At 40.7% G+C, this 24499-nt stretch overlaps 2 protein-coding genes across 3 annotated transcripts in view; one reads left to right on the top strand and one right to left on the bottom strand.

Annotated features, from left to right (window-relative positions):
* Positions 1-24499, top strand: part of CDH23 (cadherin related 23) — a 510961-nt gene that overhangs the window by 425245 nt on the left and 61217 nt on the right. The gene's annotated exons all lie outside the window — the stretch shown is intronic.
* Positions 1-24499, bottom strand: part of VSIR (V-set immunoregulatory receptor) — a 50820-nt gene that overhangs the window by 19336 nt on the left and 6985 nt on the right. For both annotated transcript variants that reach the window (XM_084634349.1, XM_084634350.1), the window contains exons 2-4: positions 16675-17130; positions 15143-15199; positions 10090-10197 (exon numbers count right to left, since the gene is read on the bottom strand). In XM_084634349.1, the coding sequence (XP_084490475.1) occupies positions 10090-10197; positions 15143-15199; positions 16675-17130 (621 nt within the window). The remainder of the gene's footprint in view (positions 1-10089; positions 10198-15142; positions 15200-16674; positions 17131-24499) is intronic.

Below are 24499 nucleotides of genomic sequence, written 5' to 3'. Positions count from 1 at the left end.
GTGCAAATGTTTTCATGCCTGTAGGCATGCGATCATGTATGTTCAGTGTGTTTTGTGTAAGAGTGTGGTGGAGGTGGAAAAAGCTGGGCAAATACTGTGATAACAATTCCAAATGATTCATTTGGATTTTAGAACATTTGGCTTTGGCTCTGTGTACACACCCCTCTGTGCTCTCTTCTCACGAGTGTTCCCGCAATGAAACTCACTGGCAGGAGCTGCCTGAGTCATTCTTTCTAGCTGTTTGTTGTGGCAGCATTGCTAGCTACAGGAGAGCAGCACTGAGGTTGTGCGGTAGCCATGGCATGCACCTTAACTTTGTTGGATGAAATATTTTCTTTTATTTCCGGAGTTTCAGTATAGGTGCATTTGATGTTCTGGAAGGGTACAAGATATTGCCAGTCAAACTTAAGTCTGTATTAATGAAGCTTTTGGGCAGTGAATTTCTGTTATTTTTGTTCTGGGTTTTTTAAGAAATTAATGCTAGTGAAGGGGTGTGATTGTGGGTCACCTGTGTATAGAGCTATGAGATTTTTTTTCAATTTGTCAACCATACTGAAAGATAGTTTCAGGCTGACCCAAAATGATTTTTTTTTTGACATTTTTAGCAAACTGAAAAGTTGGGGGACAAATATTGTTTTGGGTCAAACAAAATATTCTCAGAATGCTGCCAAAGGCATGATTCATCCTTACAGTACATGAATGCAGTTCAGGTTCAGTGGCCACAGCACATCACCTTCAGCCACCAACAGAGCACCAGACCTGCTGCATATGCACAAATGACTTTCTCTGGCTCTTCAGCTTGACTTGAGCCACACTGTTGAGCCAACTTTTACCTTGAGTAACTTTTATAATTTTGTGGGGCAGTGGGCCCCAGGCACTAATTGAGATCAAACCTGAACAGGAGATATCATTTTGGGAGGATCAGAGCCATAGTTTGAGCTCCAGGTGTGTGCAAGCTGTAATAACTGTAAATATTTGATGCTTTTTTTTTCTTTTTAAAGAAGAGCTGTATCTCTGGAGCCCCTTGCCCAAATGACCCCAAACTTTGAACACTAACTCTACCCAAAACCCTGAAGAAGCATAGCAAATTTCAAAGAAATCTGGGTGTGCTTGTGGATTTTAGGCCACTGAAAAAAATTGTCTGTCAGACAGTAAATAGTCTCACCCTTAACTAGAGTAGTGCTACCACCCTGATATAATCCATAGGGCCTGTCACCCGGGTATCGGTGCCCCTATGTATTAATTCAAAACAAAAAGGATTTTGAACAACAAATTCTCACAGAACATACTTGAGAACAAGAGCTAAGTTCTACCATTTCGGGGAAAACTGCCATGCATGGGGGACTGTGCAGAGCCACACTCTCTCAAAGGACAGTTGCGGAGGCATGTTTCTGTTCCAGACTCATAGGTGCACAGAGGGACCTTGTAGGCAACTATCTCCCTTTAGCATGGTGCTAGTCTGAAGTTTTTTAATATAGCATCTTAGCTGTAGGCCATTGGCTATAATACAATGAATAATAAAAATTTTAAATTGGCGCAGCTCCAAAAAAGATACAAATTTTAAAAACACAAGATTAACACTTCCTTAAAATCAATTACACCTTTAAAATCACCAGCCCTAAAACGATATACAAAAGTAAGATTTAAATTAATATTAGGACTGGAGTACATTACTTCATTGAGGTCAAAAGTAGCCTTTCATCGATATACCTTCTTATTTTTATGGCCAACCAGGCAAATAGAGTAACAGCATGTATGATTGAAACACTTGCACTACATAGGAAGAATCCTCATATCTGAGGTGATGTTGTAGAAGGCATCTGGGCCAGAAATAGAGATAACCATTTATTTCTCAGGTAGCAGTATAGGTTACAAGTCAATAAATAGTGTGGTAAGTCTTCGACGTGGACAGACCCACATGGACAAAGACAATTATGTCTCTCAGTGTCAACATACCTTCCAAATAGGCTATCTGCATAGTTTGGAAACAGAAAACTGTAAGTCCCTCCTTAACGTACTGTAGTTCCAAATATTCCTCAAAACTATAGCTACGGGGGAGGGATAGCTCAGTGGTTTGAGCATTGGCCTGCTAAACCCGGCATTGTGAGTTCAATCCTTGATGGGTCCATTTAGGGATCTGGGCCAAAAATTGGTGATTAGTTCTGTTTTGAGCAGGGGGTTGGACTAGATGACCTCCTGAGGTCCCTTCCAACCCTGATATTCTATGATTCATTAAGTGAGAATGCCAAGAAAACATATTTGCTGTATGAACAACTGCCGTGTCCGGTTGTTGGCAGATATCTTCTGTTCTGAGCTTAATTAAGGTGTTCATGCTTTTGCTTACAGTCCTAACTCCAAGTCAGGTTCAGGAAAGTCCAAAGAATGGAAGGAACAGTGAATTTGCAAAACCCAAGGAAACTTTAGAGAATTTATCTTGTTGAACTGTTCCTCCAGACATGACTTTGGAAGCTGCTGTTGTGGATTCACATTCCCCTACCCCTGCCCTGAGTAAGACGCTGATACGTTATTTGGGAGGCAGAGAATTCTCCTTATTAATTTGTTTTGTACAACCTCTAATTGCTAAGATTCTTTCAGCCCCAAATTTCCTCAAGATGGTAGTAGCTAGTTTTCGCAGTTCAGTGAGAGTGCACGTTCCTGGCCCTGCCTCCTTTCTGCCTTCCCGTGCTCCCTTTGGGATGCTGCATCTCCCTGGGAGCACACAGAAGACGCAGTCCTTCTGATTCCTGCCAAAGGCAGGGACTGTAATTGTGTGGGAGTGGGAAGGATCCAGGTGCCCTCCCCCTGTCATGCACCCACACAAGGGCAATGGGCTATCGGGCCCTGAGAATTCTGTTCACTAATGTTGAGTAATTGGGAGATTGCACTGCGTTTTGTGGACAATACACATACAGGAAAGGGGGCAACATTTGTCTAGTGACCAGTTATGAAACGTTTTCCCCTCTTTAGCCTACATGCATGTCCATTACATTCTGCCTTTGTATGCTACATTTGTGGATGAGCATTCATACTACCTTGTTTTGTGAGGGGTGTTTATGCTGTACCCATCACAAGACCCCTTCCCCAGTCAGTTTGTTCTGTCATTGCTTCATACCCTTTCTCCTGGACCTCTGCTTAAAGGAGGCTTGCAAAGCAAAAGTTGACCCAAATTAAATTCAGATTTCAGTCCCAAATGGAGCAGAGTTGTGGGGGAGCATTCAGCAAAGAAATAAATTTAAGCAGGGATTTGGAGCAATCAAATTTTTGAATTGCTCCGCTCCAGCTCCGCTCCGGCATGAATAGTGACTGCTCCAGCTCCCCACTCCAACTCCACTCCGCGCTCTGACTCAAATTAATTTTTAACTAAATAAAAAAGTGCATACTGTAATTTTGAAAAAACATTATTTTTATTCAGACTTTTAAAACAATTTAAATGTCAGCAACAATTATACAAACTAGACATTCATAATTCATTCTGGAAAAAATTATTGCAGGAATCAAGTAATCTTTCATAGCCTGCTGCAAATCATTTAAAATTAACTTTAAAGCCGAAAATAGTCGCTCTATACTAGCTTGAGTTGTTGGCATGCTTAAAGCAATTCTACAGGCAGCCTGAATGTGGGGTGGGTAGCTGTGAATGGCCTCAAAAACAGACTTAACTTTTAGCCTACCAATAGACTCCATCGCCTCACAATCTTCCCGAAAGTTTCTCCCGAATAATGCTTCATTACAATTATGAATCGTAGAAACTTGCCGGTGTCTTTCTTGTTTATCCAATTCCTTTTCAAAGGCATCATCTCCTGAAGAATTGGTGCTTGAATTATCTCCATTTCCCTGTGATGGTTGAAGACGTCTCAGGGATGGACGCTCGAACAAGTTCAGAGTGAAGACGAAAGTTTGAGAACAGCCTGCTATTTCTGAAGGATGTGAACTTTCTGAAACCGCATATTCGATTGTTGATGACTCCTTTTGTTGTGTTTCATTTTCTTCAACCTCTTTCACCTAGTTCAAATGTAGCAATAGATTTTGTTTTTCGAGTCGTTGAGCAATATCAAGGAGCCCTTCGTTTGCCTTTGGTATTTCCTTTGAGGTAAGAAGAATCTGATATCATGGGTCAACATAAATTCCAGCAAGGAAATTAATATTGTCAAAAAGCTTCTCTTCGTGTTTCTGCATGGAGGATAGAATTCCTTCTGCAATTTGTCCACCATTTTCTTGCAAGAATTTTGACAGTTTTTGCCATTCCTTCATTAAAACTCCCGGGGTTACATTGACAGCTTGAAGATTCACAGTTGTTTGATCTGGCTTTGCCAAGAGGTCTCGCAGGTTCTTCACTTCGTCCCATTCAGCTTTTGTTAATTTGAGTTCTCTTGTTCCAGCAGCAGCCACTTGTTCACAGTCAGATTGAAAAACGAGAAGCCGATCAATCATTGCAAATGTTGAACCCCAGCAAGTCACAGTATCCAATGATTGAGTTATCCCATGTAGATCAAGCGGAACACTTCAAATACTTGGGGTTCGTAGTTTGACAACGACTTGTCGAATTTTTGCTCGAAATTTCTTCGCATATTCTTTGTTCAGTCCATCCCAGATTGCCAACTGAAGAGTGGAAATACCACACCTCATCAGCTGGACTTTTGAGTCGTCCTCACGAAGCCATGTTGGAAGTATGAGGCTAGGATCATTAACCCATTGCGCAGCAGTATCCATGTTGAGTTTGATTACATCCATTCCCTTAGTTCCTTCATCAGGCAAAATAGCTTCAGTTCTGTCCACATCCCTGTTCTCAGAGGTAGAAATGGTTTCATTGTCCTTGCTTAAATTTTTGACGGCACACGTTGTGTTTGCTGCATTGTCAACGCAGATGCTCAGCACTAGCATTTCACTGATCCCAATTTTTTCTAAAATAGCTTTTACTTGACTTTTCATGCATGAAGAATTGTGACGCTTCAGTGTCAATTATGTCCAATGTTTTTACCACAGCTTTATCTTTTCCTTCTTCGCAGTACTGAGCATTGATTGCAAGGAAATTTCTGTTTCCACGGGTTGCCGCATCCATTTTCAGGTAGCACAGTTTTTGCTCCAAAGCTTTCTTTGAGCTCTTCGCGACCAGACTCAGCTGTGCTGACAACTAAATGACGAACCACATCGTGCCCTGTTGAAATGCCAAGCTGCCGACCCATTTCACCTGCAATTTTTTGGAATCCTTTGTTCTTTAGCCTGAAGGTAGTGAGCGGTGTTGAACTTAAGCAAACCATTTCCATCAGCCCTTCACGGAAAGTATTGGCATCCATGGTGACTGTAATCTTTGAGGACTTCAAATACGAGTCAAGTTTTGTTTGCTCAATTTTGGGTTTCTTTTCAGACGAAGCTCCGCAAAAAATCTTTTCTCCAGGAGTTTTCAAAGAGCCAGATGAATGTTGTTTAGCCGTGTCAGCTTTCTGTTTCGCCTCATCGTCCTGGTCCTTTTTTGTAACCAAAGCCGCATAGTTTTCAGGATGGTTATCTTTTACATGCCGCCAAAGGTTGAAACTTTTCATGGCACTTGTTTCACTTGTCTTGAAGCTACATGGTTTGAGCTCGCCATTCACTTCCTTTTCCACCTTGCACGTTGCCAATTTCTTCTTTGCTTTTCCCAAAAGCCCAAATTTGGGCTTTTCAAATTCAAAATTCATTGAGATCCTTTTCCGTAAATCGGCTATCAATCATGGGGAGCAGATTTGATTTTTTTGTTGAAACCATGGCCAAATCTTCTTGTGCTGCTACCGCATCCAAATGTTTCTTGTTATGATCTTCGAACAGCAATGAACAAAAGCATTACATTTTTTTTATAATGTACCTGCTTGTGATATCTTAACCACTTAAGGTACTTCGAATTTATTTTGGATTTTCTGGACAAAAATGATCGCATTTTCTTTTTACACAAAATTATTATTAAAGTATATTTTAATATTTTAACATGTTTCTTGCTGTTTTAATGAAGTAAGAAGTATTTTAATATACATAATATAAATTTTTATTTATAAATTACAAATTAGTTTTTCTTATGAAATTTTGTGGTAAAAATATTTGAAATATTTTCCAAGTTTTTAATTAATATCTCAAAAACACTTTACTATAGATATATCAATGAAATTTGGTATGTGCTGTAGTGTTAGTATGTGCTATCGCTGTTCTACAACATTAATTGTTGGGAAGTAACGAGGCTACACGTTACAAGGTTGAAAATAAACTTTAACGGAACAGGGGATTCAAATTGCAAGCACAGTCCTTTTAGTAAAGAGAACAAATTTTCGGAAACATGTTTTTGCTTCATCAGCCTGAATAGATTATACAAGATAGAGCAAATAACAGGTTCTGTCTTGTATAATGTTTCCAGCCTGATGAAGGAAAAACATATTTCCGAAAATTTGCTCTCTTTACTAAAAGGACTGTGATTGCAATTTGAATCCACTTTCCCGTTAAAGTTTATTTGCAACGTTTCATCATACAACATCATTCAAATAAAATTATTTAAACTACAGGCATCATGAACTGGGGCGCCTGGGCCAATTTTATTTAATATTTTTTAAATCTTTGACTATTTAACAGATACAACCCTGGAATATGATTTAATGCTAAAATATACATTAAAATGGTACTCTTAATTTATTTGTATAATTAACTGTTTCCGAGAAAACTGTTTAAAAATTTTAATCTGCTTAGAATGATACAAACAATTTTACTTATTACTTATTTTTCAACTTTGGAACTATAAATTTTAAACATAATAAGCCAAAATTATCAACTTATTATGGAACATAATATTGCTGCTCGTAGCCAGGGGCAGTCGACGACAAGCCTTTCTTGAAATATGAAATAAAAATGACCAACCACCAGGTAGGGACGCCTGGTTTAAATAATTTTGGATAATGTAATATGGTAGCACATACTAACACTCAGACACAGACCTAATTTCATTACTTTATATTAAAGCGTTTTTGAGATATTAATCAGAAATTAACTTTTCATCACCTCCTTGAAGGGACTGTAGCTCCCTTAGGAAGAATTTTAGGACACGTGTTCACAGAAACGTTCTTTCTTAAAATGACCTAAGGATTCACCCCCAAAGTTGTGTTGGACATTTTCCAGTCACTCTGGATATATCACAAAAATCACGACTAATTTATGCAAAAATGTTTACTGTATATTTATATGCCTGCTGCACGCAACTTTTTCAGTAAATTTAAAATTACAAACAACACTACCAAAAGACCGTTGAACAGATGACATATAAAATAAGTCTGCTAGAGTGATACAGGAGCATGTACAAATGAACAAATGTACCGGTAACAGGAGCCCATGTGAGGAATGAGCTTAAGTGGTTAATATCTCTTGCGAAATCTTAATATATCAATAAACAAGAACATTATTTTTTTGCAATATACCTGTTTGTGATATCTTAAATGTTCCATCTTGCATCACACTTTTCCATAATCGCAGCACTCAGTGCGTCTCGTTGATCAACCCTTACAAAAGAAGTATCAACACATACTAATCTAACTATCTAACTAATCTACGCGAGTACGTACTCACCTAACCTTGGCACAAGGGTGGGAGCAGTCTGCAGTGTTGCCGGATGTCTGAGAATTATCTGATTCTTTAATAAAACATATCTCCAAAAAACTTTGTAATTTTGTATCTGTACATTAAATTTTGATTTCAGCCAAAGTGAGAATAACTGTGACATATTGTGTAAAGTGGTAAAGTAGACGTTAATATCAATTGTTATACAATCTGAAGCTTTTTGGCACCTTTAGGACTTTCTTGCTAAATATCATTCATTTTGGACTGAAATTTTAAAAAAACAACTGGAGCAGTGGAGCAGTCAAGATTTTCTGTGCTCCGGCTCCGCTCCATTCCAGGCAAAAACCTGCAGCTCCACTGCTCCGTGCTCCAGCTCTGGGCTCCGCTCCAAAGCCCTGAATTTAAGCTAATCTTTTCAAATTCATTTCTTCCCCATCCCACCCCTATCAAATCCTAATAATATTTCTTGATTCAATGACTATATCCCCAAATGCATTGTTCTGTGACATCATAACAACCATGGCTGGCGTCGATTTCAGTCAGACTTCTGGTATTTGTTGATGTCACATTTTGGGGCATATGTCCAGTGACTCAGGATCTTTCAGAAACAGGAGAAAAGATACTGAAATAGATAAAACTTACTTCTATACCGAACACTCCCTACAGCCTGGTTAGCTGGGACATTCAGCAAGTCAGTCTCTGTTAACTCAATGTTCATTTTTGCTTTGCCATTCACTTTAAAACAACCCCAAGTTGTGCACAGGGCAGTATTCCATGTGGCAGGCAGTAACTCCTGTACCCAGGGTTATTGACGTAGTGGCACAGAAGCACCAAGACAGGCCCTTCCTTTCAGCTGGAGATCGATGTTGAAACTCGCTGCTATATTTCACTAATTACAGTTCACCAGATTGTGCAACATAAATCACTTCTCTAATTTATTGTAGTCAGAGCTACATAGTTACCCACTGGCTCAGTCAGAGAAACTATACAGCTTTGCAGCTTGCCAAGGACTGATGAAATGTCACCACAACCAGGGTTTAAATTCTCATAAACTATTTCTCAAAGTCCCCATCCCCCTCTCACACCTTTTGGGGCTCAGGGCTTCAGCCCTTCAGGTTGAATTTAAGCCTGAACCACTACAAAAGGTGATGTCTCTTTCTGTTCGCTCATTAAAATGAGTGACAGCCCTGGAAGAGTCTGAGCCAGGCCCTGCCTGGTCCCAACTCCTCCCTGGAGCTACATGCTTTCCTAGGGCTGGAGGGGGCGGGAGGGAGGAAGCATTCCTCTAGGATTCTGTTGCCATAGAAATGTGGAATATAGGGAGTGTTTTTTTAAAAAGAAAGTTATAGTAGTAACTATTTTTTTCAATCACTTGAGTAGAAGAAAAGCAGAATAGAAAAGCTATTTTTGTCACATAATGAAACTCAAATTAGGTGGTAAGAAAATGAACACTATGTTTCAGCAAATGTTGATGCAAAAGTGTAAGAGATCTGATGTGATCAAGAATTGGTGTCATGTAATCAAAATACCCCGCCACACCAAGGCACACTTTAAAACATGCTGTTGCATATTTAGTTTTATTAAACTGCCCTGCCCTCAATCTGTGTTCCCCACCCCATCACTAATCCCCAAGAGATTTACATAAACTAGTTGTTTTCTTCATGCTAGACAGCCGCCACCTCATATCTGTTAGCTTGCTAAGACCCAGGTGTGAAATGCTGGCCTTTAGGATGCTTAACAAAGTTACATAATGAAGGCCACAGCATAGAGCTGTAAAGGAGGAAGCTGAAACTGATGAGCTGTAGTTCTTTAATATACAGTATGTGCAGCTTTCCATAACCACAGTTGCAAATTAGCATTTCTTTTGCACAAATGTAACCACTGGGAGATGTGAGGATGTGTTCCCCTCCCCTAGGTTTTATTGGTTTCCCATCATTTTTAATTTGCTTCCGCTTACAGTCTGATGTAAAATTACAGTAAGAAGCAGTAAGAATACACAAGCCTGTGTGGAACAGAGATAAATATGGGTCTAGGATGAGTGACCAGAATTATCTTCCTGATGCCCAAGTGATTCAGTGTGTCACAGTCAGCATCTCAGTACATCACTGTGGAGTTGGTAATGAGCCTTTGCCAGTTCTAGCCCTGCATGCCTCCTATGGGCAATACAAAAATGGCTTCAGAGGGCCTGGTTTTGTATGCACACAGGTGGCTAATGGATACATTTTCACTGGGGGGAGAAGGGGGGTGTTTAGCCACACAGCACACTTTAATATTGACAGGGATCATTCGGCTAACTTCAGTTCAACCCCTGACAGGCTCAGTGACAGAGCAGACTTATTTCTGCATTGGTGCACATATTAGGGCTTTCAGAGTGTAGTGTCCTCTTCATCTAGCAATAACCAACTAAGAGAGAGAACCAAGGAAGACATAATCCCAACATCAGTTAATGCTAATCCTGTCAGTGAGATATTGAAATAAAAGTGACAAAGGGAAGGAGTGAGAGAATGGGAACATTTTGATACATACGCCTGCTGTTGACTGCTTGTCTCTGCTTGTAAATGAGAATCAGGATGAGGGGCAAGCAGAGAATGCCCACAATGCATGCCCCTGTTGCCAGCGCAGCTGCTGTGATGTCTGAAACAGAACAAAGAAGCCAGAGGTGAAATACATGAGCCAGTGAGAGCTGTTTCAAACTGCATAGCCTAAAGTCAGGCCCTCTTCTCAATGAACAATTAAAAACTCCTAGTTCTAATTCTCAGGAATCTCTCATCTGCTGAGGCATTCAGAAGTAAAAAGGAAAAGGTTCTGTGGGTTCAGGCCTCCCTTCATACATGAAGTGCAAAGCAAGAGTGAAAAGCAAGCAATGTGCAAAACATTGTACTGAATACCCATTAAACAGGCCAATGAGGGAATTCAGCACTGAAATAAGATTTAACTTACCGTTTCCTGTCTGTGAAATCCTCCAGAATTTACTGGTTTTCTCTAGATACCCCAGAAACATTCTGTAATACTGATGCTCCCAGAAGTCTCATGCAAGCATGCTACCATTACTCCCTTGAAACCTGGGTAACCCATCAAACTTCTCATAACAGAAGGCTTGACATTGCTTTGGAGGAGTAGAGAGTGGCATTATTTCTTCTGCCTGTAGAATTGAGCTGGGTCTAAGCCATGAAGTTTGGTTCCCAAACCAAGCTTCTCCAAGTCCTGGGAGTGCTTAGATACATGGGTTTTGTTCAGTCCCAGCTGTGCTACAGATACAAGTAGAAAATTATTTAACAAGTGATAAGACACCTGATCCAAAGTCCACTGACGCCTGTGGAAAGACTCCCATTGACTTCAATGAGCATGGGATCTTATGGGATCATACCCCCAGTCAGCTAATAAAAATTAGTCACTCTTTGTCTTCACTAGCCAGATCATCCTAGGGCTATCATTTTCAGTGACGACTTCATTTTTCAGACAGAATTCTGAGCCCACAAATAACTGCACCAGCAATGAATTCTGAGCACAGATATTACTAATTAGACACCTACTTACAAAGTTGTAGTTGCAAATCAGATAGGTAGACATACAAATATTAGTATTTGCATGTGGGATCACAATTGTGGTATAATTACTTACAGACAAATAACTGTGCCTGCAAAATCAAAGGCCAGGTTCAGACTTGCCTATAAATGGGTGTCTTCCTGTGTACCTAGAGAAGAAAACTTCTTGGATAACTTAACTCTCTGAACAAAAAGGGAAAATTTTATCATTCAACTGGATTAGGAAGGAAATTGTATGTACAGTATGTCAATATATTGTGGTGGAAAAATTTCTTCAGTCATATAGCTTGGTGCTGTTTTTAATATGGAGAAGAGGTTCAGGACCACGAGCAATAGTTACAATTAATGGCAGTAATAAGTAAACTGACTATGTACTGGAAAGAACTTTATAACTCAGATCCAGCTAAGGAATTTTCTTGATTATCTGTGGAAAGCTAAAGATTTGATCTCTGGCCTTTGTAATTTTTTAATGAAATTTACTGTAAGTTCAGCAAAAGTAATGGGAGTAAGTCAGGACAGATATGTGAGCTGCAGAATTGATAGGCAGAGATTGTGCAAAAATATTAAGTAATTAGATTGGGATGTGGGTTTGGAGTTAATTCAGCAAAAGATTCCTTTCAGGACTGGCTAGTGACCCAGCAAGTTGCATATGATTCAGAATCAGTCAGTGTCTGATTGGACCTGCAGAAAAGTGAGAGCAGATTTGATGCATCTCTGGAATGCCCAGAGATTCAGAAGAAGGGAGGAGGATCATGCTGATGGAGATATTCCAAGTGATCTACAGTGTGGGAGGCTAGCTGCAGAAAACAATGTATTGCAAGATGTAGAAAGCAATGCATTTTCAAGCTGTGCAGACCATTCTTGCTAAGAACATCTCTTATAACAAAGAGGAACATATTGAGCAAGTGAACATCAGCATCTGGGCTAAATATACCTGAGTGATATAGTGGTATGAATGCTCTGGCAAATTTAGAACTGATTTCGTGCAGTGTGACAGACAGGAAATTTTTGATGAAGTTGGTGTATATTTTTGAGCTTTCTTGATTATGTTATCCTTATTTATAATACAGAATATATTTAATTCTAAATGTACCATATTCAGCTCTTGTGCAAGGGTAAAAGTTCTACTGAAATCAGTAGATTTCCTTCCATTTTCTCTAGGTCTGAATTTGGCTCATGATCTTTGAGCCTGACTCATGGTTTTTGAATGCCTGGAGTTGGCAGTACTCCAAATTCATAGAATATTATATAATATATTCTATGAATTTACAGTACTGCCGACTCCCGGCATTCAGAAACCATGAGTCAGGACCAAAGATCATGAGTGTGGCTTAAAAATAAAAAATGAAGTTATTTTTATTAGCATTCTGGTTCTTGAGCCTTTACGGGTCAGGTTTGAAAACCTTTCTCCACAATCATGAGGACTAGAAATTAATTAATTTCAAAAAAAATGAAAAAAGGATCTCATATTGTCACTGGGGACCCTTCCCTGACTCCTCTTCCTGAGAAGTCAGGTTTATTTTAAAATGGGTCAGAGCAGGATTTTGATAGGCGATATTATCAATATGCGGCCAAATGTATTACTGGTGCATGATTCGTTGAATTCAGTATAAACAGATTTTCAGTAGGACAGTGATTTCCCCAATTTCTTTCTATAGCATCTGGTTCAGAATTAGCATCATTTTGCAGATTTAAGAATTCTGGGTGGGGGCGGGGGTGGTGCTGCAGAATACAGTTTAGTTTTACATAGCATCTTCCAGTCTCAAGGTATCTTCAAAAAAAAAAAAAAAAAAAGTTAGATACCTGGAGTTCCGTGACTGCATGGACAAACAGATGAACTATTTTGGGCCCAGCAACAGCTCAAACCCACAAGACATTAGATCGCTGTTGAGAGAGAGAATGTTGGCTAGGGTACATTGGTGCTTATTCCCCATCTCTTCTGGAAAGTGCCATGAGATATTTCATATCCATTTCCACAACCACTAGGGACAAGTAGCAGAGACTTTGATTTGCAATCTCTCAATCTAAAGGATGACAGGTGAAGGCATCAGGCCTGTGACTGAAGTAATTGCAAGGCACTTGGTGGATCAACCCTCAGAATGACATGATAGCATGAAAAAAAAAGGTCTGAAAAGCTCAAGAAGTAAGTGAAGCTTTCTTTGGAACTGCTCTGTGCATCCAACTTGATGCTTTTTCCCCCTGCAGGATGCTGGACTGTGCTTGAATACATTCTGCCTGATAGTGGGGTTTTAAAGTCAAATTCAAACAGGCAGTCCCTTGGCTGCCATTAGCCTTTTGATGCTTGATATTGGAATTTGCCCAGTGTTAAATACTGCTGCAAAGTCTGATGGTGTCCTTTAGCATAAGAGCCAGTTCCACAATGTTCTAGGGCACGAGGCTAAAACAGGAAGGAGAAGTAACTTGTACCAGAAGGGGAAGCCATCTGTATTAACACAGAGGCTTCATTTTTGAATGTGGACATCCTTTTTAGGACACATTTGAGGGTTCAAATTGGCATTAAAGTGCATAAATAAGTTATTTACTAATGTGAGGTATTGGTCTGATCACTCATGTGAGATTTGGATTTCCTCTTTAGATACTTATGTTTTCAAATTAAAATAGTTTGTGTCAGAAAGGAGATGACTCAGTCTCAGAATAGTAACAGAGTTTTCATGGTGTCACACAGGAAAAGGTTTCTCTTTTACTCTCTAAATTAATTCACTGCTCAATTCTCTGCTTGTGTCAGTAGCAGTTAAATCTCAGACTGGTGTTCTGTGTTTCCCTGAACTGGACTCTCGTATTTACTCTATCCAGGCCTTTTGTGTGTTTACGCTACATAGGATGGTTCACAAGGTAGCACGCTGCAGAATTCCTCTTTCTAATGGCTCACTTCCTATTTTCACGGCTTGCACAGTTTGGGATCTGGACCAGCAATCACAGATCACTGGGTTATGGTAAACCAGTCTAGCAAGTCACCACAATGAGTTACTCCCAAGATGGTTCCAGCTCTTTTGTATCATAAGCTCCTCAGTAAAGGGCCTTTGTATTTTATTTCTCTGTAAAGCACCATGTACATCTCTGGTGCTGCAGAAATACTAACCACTACGCATAAATAAGTGAGCATCTAAAAAACACTCCATAATACACTGATATGGAGGAAGGGGCAAAACAGAAAATAGCTGGAGGGCCACCAAGTAGAATAGCTACAGCATTTTCACATTCGACTCAACTAGCCATGTGGGGCCTTACCCTGCCATTGATCCACAGACAGAAATCTCCATGAAATAAATGAGGGAGTTCTGTGTGAAAATAAATGGCTGGATATGGCTTCATGTGTGGGGTTAGGGAATGCCGACCAGGGGTTAGAATAGACATGATGGGATACTGACAGGAACACAGCGAAGGGGGAAAGCGCAGCTGTCCTATCTGTTGTTCTGGGAAGACCCCTCTCCACATTCTTCACCAGGACTTTGCAACAACAGGCAAGACCACCCCCAAATAATTTATCCCAGGTTTTATGTGCGTGCTGGGACACAGCTTTGAGAGATTAGTTAGCACTGTGTGTAAAATCATACAGTGAAAGCCAGCAATTGTATACTGCCACAATAAAGCCTCAGGGCAAAATGCTCAGTTAGTGTAGATTGGTGTAGTCAATGGAATTATACTTAGTTACACCAGCAGAGAATTTGGCACAGCATGCTTTGTTTCTTAACCCTAATTCTCTCGGTATGTGCTATGAGTAATTTCCATTGAGTTCAGTGGGAATTATTTGTAGTCTGCATGGAGAGTCTGGGCCTGACGAGATTCCAGGAACCTATGACACAACTGTCCTGTAGATTACACAATGTCCCAATAGCTATTACTGTGTAGAAGCTAGGGAATAAACCTCCCAGGAATATAACTGGAGTTTGTTTCTTTCAGGCGAATTATTTTGTCCAGGTTTTGACTGAAATGCAAATGTGTAAAACGAACACCTGTGCCTAGGAAAATACATAGAACAGAATAATAAGCAGGGCATCATAGAGAACACTTACTTTCTTTCTGTTTGCTGGCACCAGGATGAACTGTGCAGTTTGGAAATGCTTCTCTGGCTGTGGAATTAAAGAGAAGAATTGGTTAAATCTCCTGGGATTCAGTTCTCATCCAGTAATTAGTCAGATAGAAAATCCTACTTAAAATTTAAACAAGGAATTTCATTTAACTTTGCTTCAATTGTCTTTCTTTTTGACATAAAGAAAATCAGCTAGGTTTTAAAAATGGCAATGACAATTAGTTATGGCTGCTATTTCTGACCTGCCCTCCATCTAATCCACCTACAGTGCAAAGAGAAGATGTGGTCTAAAGGATTGATTGACACACATTTGGCATATGACATTACAAATTGCTAGTGGCAAAGGTACCAATGTGTCATTTGCCATTAGCACTACACATTTGCCACTAGCAATGTGTACAAGTGCCAGTTAAAATAATTGTACCAGGGATTCTCAAATGATTTTGCCATGAGGCCCACATCTTAATGGAGGGATTGTCTAGTGACAGCCAGCTTCCCTCTCAGTTGTGATCACATGGATCATTGCACCCATTCTTGACCACCCAGACCTCTTAACCGCCCATTTGCACTTGCGTAACATCCCTGCGGCAATGACAGTAATTGTTTGCATGGAAAAGTAATACTGATATTTAGTTTTCTCTGAAAGCAGTTACATAAGTGATAAAGAGAATGCGCACCATGGGCCCAGCCAGTTCTCTGCATACCTATAGCATAGTATTCCACGGACCACTGTTTGAGACTTGCTTTTTTTATGCTCCACCACTCTCACTTCTATTGTGCTTATAAACCCAAATTATTTCAGTTGCCAGGAATCACAGTAATTAAAGCAAACAGTTAACTATTTTTTTCTTAAATCCAAAAAGAAATGATAAATCCATTATTGCAATTCTAAAGATGGTGATGCTTTCTACCATTGGAATGTTAGGCCTTATAGCTATCCAATAAAATACAGCTTTAATTTCTAGGTCTTGATGCTTGCAAGATATTGGACAATCAAACTGTCACTGGTCCAGGACTAAAAATAAATTTTGCATCCAAAAACTGTCTGGTATTTCTGTTATTTTTGGCCTGAAAGTAAACTTTTTTTTCCAGAAAGAGGTTGAAGAAAATCATTGTAACTATGTAATTTTGTTTTTATTATCTAACCATGGGGGAAAAGTGTTTTCCAGCTGCTTATTTTTTTTTAAAGTTATGATCTTTTTTTCCTTTAACATCTGTTGCTCTTCCAGGCTTGGGCCCCAAATAGTTTTGCAAATGCACCTGGATTCTGATTACAGCACCCCCTGGCCTGCCAGCCCTGAATGCTAAATAAACTGAGCCTGTGCTCTTCAGTTCTGACCTACAGCACCATCTTTATCTATTGGCTTTGAGCCCAGTCCAGTTCCCACTAAAGTCAGTGGGAGTCTTTCTACTGATTTCAGTGTGAGTTGAAGTTGCGCAGGAATTTAGCTGCTATTTTTCTTTGTAAAGGCCTCTCCCACACACATTCTGCGCATGTTTCCCAGTTACATCTACCTTTCTGTATGCGGAGTTCCATGAAGCCATGAGCCACTTGCTTGGTATACTGTTTGCCATGTTCCTTTTTAGTCTCTACCACGTAACAGCAGTAATTGCCACTGTCCTGCAGAGTCAGATTCATCATGATGATATGAAATGTCCCATGGTGGTCCGAGGTGGTCTCCAGCCCATGGTGGTTTGCTTGTTCTCCATGGAAGTACCTTTCTGTGACATTGCTATGTGTCCTATGATGCTTCCCTGGCTCATGATGCAGGTCCCTTTCGGTTACATTGCGGATATGTTGCTTCTCAGAGCAGCTTTGGTCTCCGTTGCTGCTGAAGTACCAAATTTTGTAAAGTAAGTCATGCTGAGAGGAGAGTGGCCCAGAGAGCTTGCATGTCAAGGTAACATTCTGTCCTTCTGGGCAGACGTAGAGTGAGTAAGGAGTGGTGATCATGAAAGCTGTTGTCTGTTCTACATGGAGAAAAGAAACACTAGGCAATTAAAATGTAAGATAAATGGCAAGGTGTTTAAGAATAACAACTCTTTGTGCTGCTTTGAAGATAGAATTAAACAAACACCTGCCACAGCCCTGTGTGGTAGATAAGCATTATAACCATTTTACAGATGAGTAAACTGAAACACACAGAGGTTAGTTAAGCAATTCACACAAGGTTACACAGGGTGTCATTGCAGTTGATCTGAGATTAGAATCTAGGAGTCCTGATTCCCAGTCCTGTGCTCTAACCACTAGTTTTAAGTGCATTAGATTGGGAAAACATTGCCTTTGGTCAGGCAAACACGCTATACAGGACGTCACCAATGTTTGAAAATCATCTTTCCCCTAAGAATTAGTCCTGAGGTCTCACTGTGTATCTTGTCATTCCACTGTGCTGTAATCCCTTTATATGAGTGACCAAACTATTCCACATTATAGCCTCCCTCATTCCATGCAGCTACTACTGCTCTTTGGTTCAAACTATTAAAGAAGTTCTTTTTAAAAAAAAAACTCACAAGACAAATTTCACCAAGAGGAGCTGAAACTTTAAGGTATCTTCAATGCTGGCTAACTCTACTCCGTTCCCCGCCTGATTGTTCAGGATATTTTTTCTCCATATTAATGCTGGCAAGTTAATATGCTTTATACATTTCTCTGTGTGTGTGTATGTATCCTTTATACATTTGGGGGAGGGAGGTAGAGAGAGAGTGTTATGCAGGTCACTCATTTACTGGAACTAGGGCTGTGGGATGCAGTTGTGTGATGTCTTAGCACTGTAAAATTTGCTGCGAGAGATCAAAGTGGATCAGCAGCCTCTGTGTTTGTGAGGGAAGGATGATGAGAGGGGGAGTACATGGTTCTCAAATGAGGAAATTTCACAATGCCTATGATTCAGTTACAAATCCTCATCATTGGCATTATATTCAGTTCCTTCTGCCCCTCAACCAAGGCTCTGTTAATGCCTGTTAAAAAAAAGAAATAGCAACAATTTATGTCCCCACCCCCACCCAAAGATCAGCCTGGTTTTTAACCCCACCCTGTTTACACAAGACTGCTTGTGTTTTCCATTTTCTCTAAAGGCAGAGGTGGCACCGGCTGACACTCAAATTCCGTAATGGGAGAAGTTGTTCTCTGCAGAGTTTGGAAATCCCTCATCATTGTTTACTGAAAATTGTGCTCAGAAGAGGCCCAGCAAAGGAACAGCAGGAAATGTTTGTAGCTCCAAACTGAGGTGTATTAGCAGAGCTTCTTTCTGGGGCTTGCAAGGTGATACAAATCAGGATTAAGGTATATGAGCAAAGTTGGGTGGGGACCCAGGACTGGAATATCTGGGGTGCTACCGGTCAGGTAGTGGTAAACTGGCAAATCTGTGAGGTACCAGGACTGACATGGCGAGGCTGGGTACTGCAGGTCAATACTGCAGTGCGTGTGCAAATGTTTGGAGGAAGACTGGAACAGTGCCCACCTAGGTTCTGCCTAACTGAGCCTCTAGCCAGCCTACTGTCCCAGAAGCACTAATATCCCCAGGTGCTCCTTCAAAAACTGGAGAGAGGAAAAAGAGAGGATTTCTTTATTGTATTTTTGAAACTATAGATAAAGGGGGACCACTTGGTGAGATGTCTCTGGGGTTTAATTTGTTACAACTATGATGGTGTTGTGTGGACAAGATGTTCTCTCACTGCAGTTACATCCTGTTGCTCTGTTGGTTCCACCTTTATTTGATTTGAGGTTTTTCATTTGATGTACTTCGCAGGAGCCAACGAAACACATTGCTCCGAACTACCACAAAAGTATTTCAGGTTTGAAACAGGCTCAGGTTCACTTGGTTTACATACTACCTAGTCCCCCAGAAGACAGACAAACCTTGTTCAAATAGTTTGAGAATTATGTTCTAGACTAGGTCCTTACATTGACAAGAACTTAATTTCTAATGCAGAACTAATGTTAACCTATGCAGGGTCATGTGACTTTCTTAGCCAATAACAGACCTCCAGCTCAAATAGCAGAGTTGATTTTAGACAAATGGAAGTGAAAAATGTCCTTAAAGTCTTTCAGTTTCTGTCCTTTACTTGTTGTATTTAGAACATTGTTGGACTGGGAACCTCCTGGTGCATCTGAATCATTTAAGTGTATTATTTACTTTTATTTTCATACTATTTTTTCTAAATTTCAGCAGACAATGCAGGGAATGGGGGAAATAAAGTTAGAAGGGCTCTGATACAGTGAAATTCCTGGGTTGGTCTCTGCATGCCGATCTCAGTACCTTGGGCACCCTGGATATTTTTGTGCAAACATCAAAGAGTGGTTCTTAATCCTGATTCCATGAGGTCTGAGTACAAAAGGGGCCTCCAGGGAGTGAGGGGAAGGTAAGGTAGGAACCTTTTGGAGGAAACTGCACTTGCAACACCTTTGACAAGTGTCCATGGGATTCTTTGTGTTTCTTACCTCCCTAATGAGGTCCCCTGAAAATCAGAGGAGTCTCGCACATCCCCACCAATTTTCCCCCTTTAAAGCTGGACCATCAAACTGAAGCCCCACATCAGAGGGACTCATGCCATGGCTTTCTCTCTTTGCACACAGTGGATACAGCCATAATATCATGACTGGGTTTGCACTGAACAGCAGTTCCTAGAGGCTGAGAAATGGATGGCCACTCCACCTAGAAGGGTCAGCCCTGTGACAGAGCACTCTGCATTGCCAGAATGTGGAATGGACTGGATGACGGCCTAGCAAGGATTTTCCGTCCTTCTCCCTATGAATCTGTGATCACAATTGCAATCTTTGGTGTGAGTAGCTCTCACCTCTGGACTGGGAAGTTGAGTCCAGCAGCTGGGCTTATATCTCATATGGACATTGCATTACAGCACTACTGGGGTGCTGCACTGTTTGAGGTTCCATCCTGTAGATGAGGCAACATCTCATCTGCCTATCTGTTAATCTAGGTGGGCATTACAGATCTTGTGGCATTTTATTTTAAGGAGTGGATGTTTGCCCCAGTGCCCTGCCCAAGGCTCCCTTACCAAATAAGAAAAGTTATAATGTCCAAGGCTAGTTCTGAGCTATTGTTGAGTATGTTTAAGTTGATGTTTTTACCTATACAGTCACTGCACTGCTAGGATCTGCCTAACCACTTTGACACTTGTAGGGAAGTCCACGTAGTGTGCTGGGGGGGAGGTTGGTTTGTTTATTTTTAAATACGGAAAAGAAAGTACATACTTTTGCCTACTCTGCATCTTAAAACAGCTCTTGCTTCACCCACAGGATTTCATGGAACCCATCTACAGTGGAAAATAAACACAACCCACATATTTGGTAAGCGATCCTATGCCAGCAGTCATGCGGGGCAGAGGTTACCATATATGTGAAGTGTTTGGCATGGGTGGTGGGTATAATAGGCCTTCCCTGGCTGCAGGAGCTGCCACAGGACGCTGGGCTGAAGCTGGTCAGGCCGACCAGAGGCTAGGGCTGCTGCTCTGGCTCGCCAGCCTAGGGCTGGGGCTGGGGCTGCTTGGGCCAACCTGCCAGCATGACTGGGATTGGCTGGCTGGCCCAGGGGTCCTCTGGTGGCGGGGTGGGGTGGGGTGGCGTGGGGGCTCAGGGCTCCTGCCACAGAGGGTGTGGCTCATGCAAAAAGGGTGGGGCTGCGGAGCTAGTCTCTTCTAAGGGGGGGTTCACTTTCCGCCCACGGTGTTTGGCTTTATGTGTTTTCCTTCTGTTTTCTAAGCTCAAAGGGGAGTTCTTTAAAGCTATCTAATAGATGTGTGCCTTCTGTAGATAAGACTGGGGGAGGGGAAAATGGCAGCTGGTAGCACTGATACTCTTTGCATTCTCCTTGTACCAGTAGCACAAGGCGTAGTCTTTGGGAAACTCTATTGTGAATTGGTGTTCTCTCCCCAAAATGATGCCTGGCCTTGCTAATGAGGTGAATTCCCTTTACAATTCAACTGATTAACAAATGTCATCCCCACTGTACAGATAAACAGTCTTTTATCACGCTTCTCTTTTCCATGTGGCATCAAATGTTCATGTATATTCAAACATCCAATCACTCTCCCCTTCAAGCTCTTACCTTGTCTCTATTATAGCCCCCTATAAGTGTATATTTGGTACCTTAATATTTCAGACAATCCTAAGTGACTGGTGGAACAATTCCTGTTTGCCTCCATCCAAGGCAAGCGCTTCTCATTGCCCTGACTCTTCTCCTGCCTTTTCCCCCTCATTTGGAGTTAAAGGTCCCATGCAAACAGAAAGGACGCAGCCTAGCACCTGAAAGTATATATACATCCACAGTCATATCCATCACACTGAACAGAAAAGACACCAAGGGAGCCACTGCTCACATTTTTTCGTACAAAAAGGGTTTTTATTTAAAATTGTCTTTTCTAAAATTAATTTTTCACAAAAAAGTTTATCAATTTTATAAAATGTTCCATTTTGTCAATGTTTTAAATCAATTTTTTAAATTAAAATAATTTTAAAATTATTATTATTATTTTGTTTACTAAAAACCGTGTTTTCTCACTGAAAACTGGGGTTTTGGTAAACAAATCTATAAAGATCTTGATTAAAATGCCAGTAAAATAAAATCATGCACAATTTTCACAAAATGGAAAATTGGTCCATTTTTAACTTTATAACATGGAAATAACTTGGAAATTTCAACTTTTTTTGATAAATCATTTTACTGTTTTTCAACTGTTCTTTTTGACTGAGTGAATAGAAAAATCTACAAATAGAAACTAGTCCCACCTTGGTGGCCTGCCACTTATCAGACATCATCCTTCTGAACTAAATTGTCTTGACATAGATTTCATAGATTCCAAGGCCAGAAAAGACTATTGTAATTATCTAGTCTGACCTCCTGTATAACACAGGCCATTTAACTTCTCCAAAATAATTCCTAGAACATATATTTTAGAAAAACTTCCAATCTTGATTTAAAAATTGTCAGTGATGTAGAATCCACCACAACCCTTGGTAAATTGTTTCAAAAGTTAATTACTCTCACCATTAAAAATGTATGCCTTATTTCCAGTCTGAATTTGTCTAGCTTCAACTTCCAGCCATTGGATCTTGTTGTATCTTTTTCTGCTCGACTGAACAGCCCATAGTTAAATAGGTTTCCTCATGTAGATTCTTATAGTCTTTAATCAAGTTACCCCTTAACCTTCTTTTTGTTAAATTAAATATATTGAGCTCTTTGAGTCCATCACTAATCTTCTAATCATTTAATCATTCTTGTGGCTCTTCTTTGAACCCTCTCCAGTTTGTCAACATTCTCCTTTAACTGTGGGCACCAGAACTGAACATAATATTCCCACAGCAGTTGCACCAGTGGCAAGTTTAGAGCTAAAATAACCTATCTATCCCTACTTGAGATTCCCCTGTTTGTGAATCCAAGGATTGCATTAGTTCTTTGGGGCACAAAATAAAACTGGGATCTCTTGTTCATCTGATTATCCCACACACAAATCATTTTCAGAGTCACTGCTTCCCAAGATAGAATCCCCTATCCTGTAAGTATGGCCTGCATTCTTTGTTACTAGATGTATACATTTACATTTAGTCATACTAAAACACACATTGTTGGCTTGCGCCCAGTTTACCAAGCGATCCAGATTGCTCTGAGTCAGTGACCTATCCTTTTCATTATTTACCTCTCTCCCAATTTTTGTGTCATCTGCAAATCTTATCAGTGATGGTTTTATGTTTTCTTCCAGGTCATCGATAAAAATATTGAATAGTGTAGGGTCAAGAATCAATCCTGCAAACCCCTCTGGAAACACACCTGCTTGATGAGAATTCTCCGTTTGCAATTACATTTTGAGACCTATCAGTTAGCCAGTTTTTAATCCATCTAATGTGTGCCATGTTAATTTTATATTGTTCTAGTTTTTCCTAATCAAAGTGTCATGTGGTACCAAATCATGTTGTGACATCTTGACATGGCATTGGCCTCTCAGTGATTTCAGGAGGTTTTCATGGCGCAGAGGGCCTGACTGACAGAGTGTTGTGCTGCCCCATCCTAATCAGGACTTTCCCACCGGAATCAGTGCAGGTGGTAGATCTGACACAAACATAGCGAGGCGGATCTGTGGCTTTCACTAACCCCTACTCAGACCTAGTTTTAGAAGTAAGGGCACAAAATGACCTTTGCTTTTGTATGCCCTCAGGGAGCCCTTCTCTGAGCAGATAACTAGCCCAATGCAAATCTGGAAAAAACAGCTTGTAGAGTAGTATGCGAGTAGTGTCTAGCTGAAAGAAATATCCTGCTAGCTTAGACAGTAATGTGGGGGTCCTTCTGCACAGCTGACAGAGCTGCTGCCTAGAATTCACAGTAGCTCTTGTTCTCAGAGGGAGGGGTGCAGGTAATACATTGAGCCTGTTTAGCCCTGGGAATACAGTGAGGCTGCTGGAGTCTCTGGTAGCTGGTTGGGGGTATTCAGGAGCATCTGGCCTACAGTTGGAAGAGACGAGTGTCTCAGTGCATCCCACCTCACCTCTAGCATTTTGGTCCGAACAGTTTTGCCTCAGCCCAACCAACACACAGCTTTGTGGCATTGGTTGTGAAATCTAGTTCTATGATCCTGCAATCTGTGGTGAGCCCGTGCAACAGAGAATGATGCAGGCAGGGCCGGCTCTAGGTTTTTTGCCTCCCCAAGCAAAAAATTGGCCGTTCCCAGAGCACAACTGCTCAAGCAAAAAAATGGCCGGAATGCCGCACCTGGAATTGTGCCACCCCAAGCATGTGCTTGCTTTGCTGGTGCCTAGAGCCGGTCCTGGATGCAAGCATCCTGGAGACATCAAGGAAGGCATGATTTCTCATCACCATTGAGGTCTAAATTTTCAGGATGCTTTTAAGACAATAAGCAAAATGCAGAGGAAAAGACTAAGGTCACTTAATTAACTTTGTATCACCACTGAATTTCTTAAAATAAAATTTCATCTAGAATTTTGTTTAAACAAATGAAAGCTCCTCCCCTCATTTATCTGAGAATTTCTGTGCCCTCTGAGAGATCTTTCAAAGCTCTTCCCTTTTCAGTCCCCCTTGTTTTTTGTTATTCCCTTCTCTCCCAGTATCGGCATAGCAACATTCTGCTCACTCACTTTCCCAGGGCGGGTAAATACAATATTTTATTTATTTATTTTTGTAACAATTGAGTAAAACATCAGTTTTTTCATTATCATCTTCTCCATGACCAGTGGTTGAAGTAGATGTTAACAAGAGGATCGAGATCCCTTAGCCCACCAGCCAAGGAGGAGGGGGAACTGTGAGGAAGCAGTGCTTCGCCTCACCAGGGAGAGGAGAGGTGGTCTCTCTCTGCTGTTAGTGGGGGAGGGGAA

Source organism: Lepidochelys olivacea (assembly GCF_965140295.1).
Source record: "Lepidochelys olivacea isolate rLepOli2 genome assembly, chromosome: 7".
In the NCBI taxonomy this organism is placed as follows: domain Eukaryota; kingdom Metazoa; phylum Chordata; order Testudines; family Cheloniidae; genus Lepidochelys; species Lepidochelys olivacea.
This window is presented reverse-complemented; position numbering and strand designations above follow the sequence as displayed.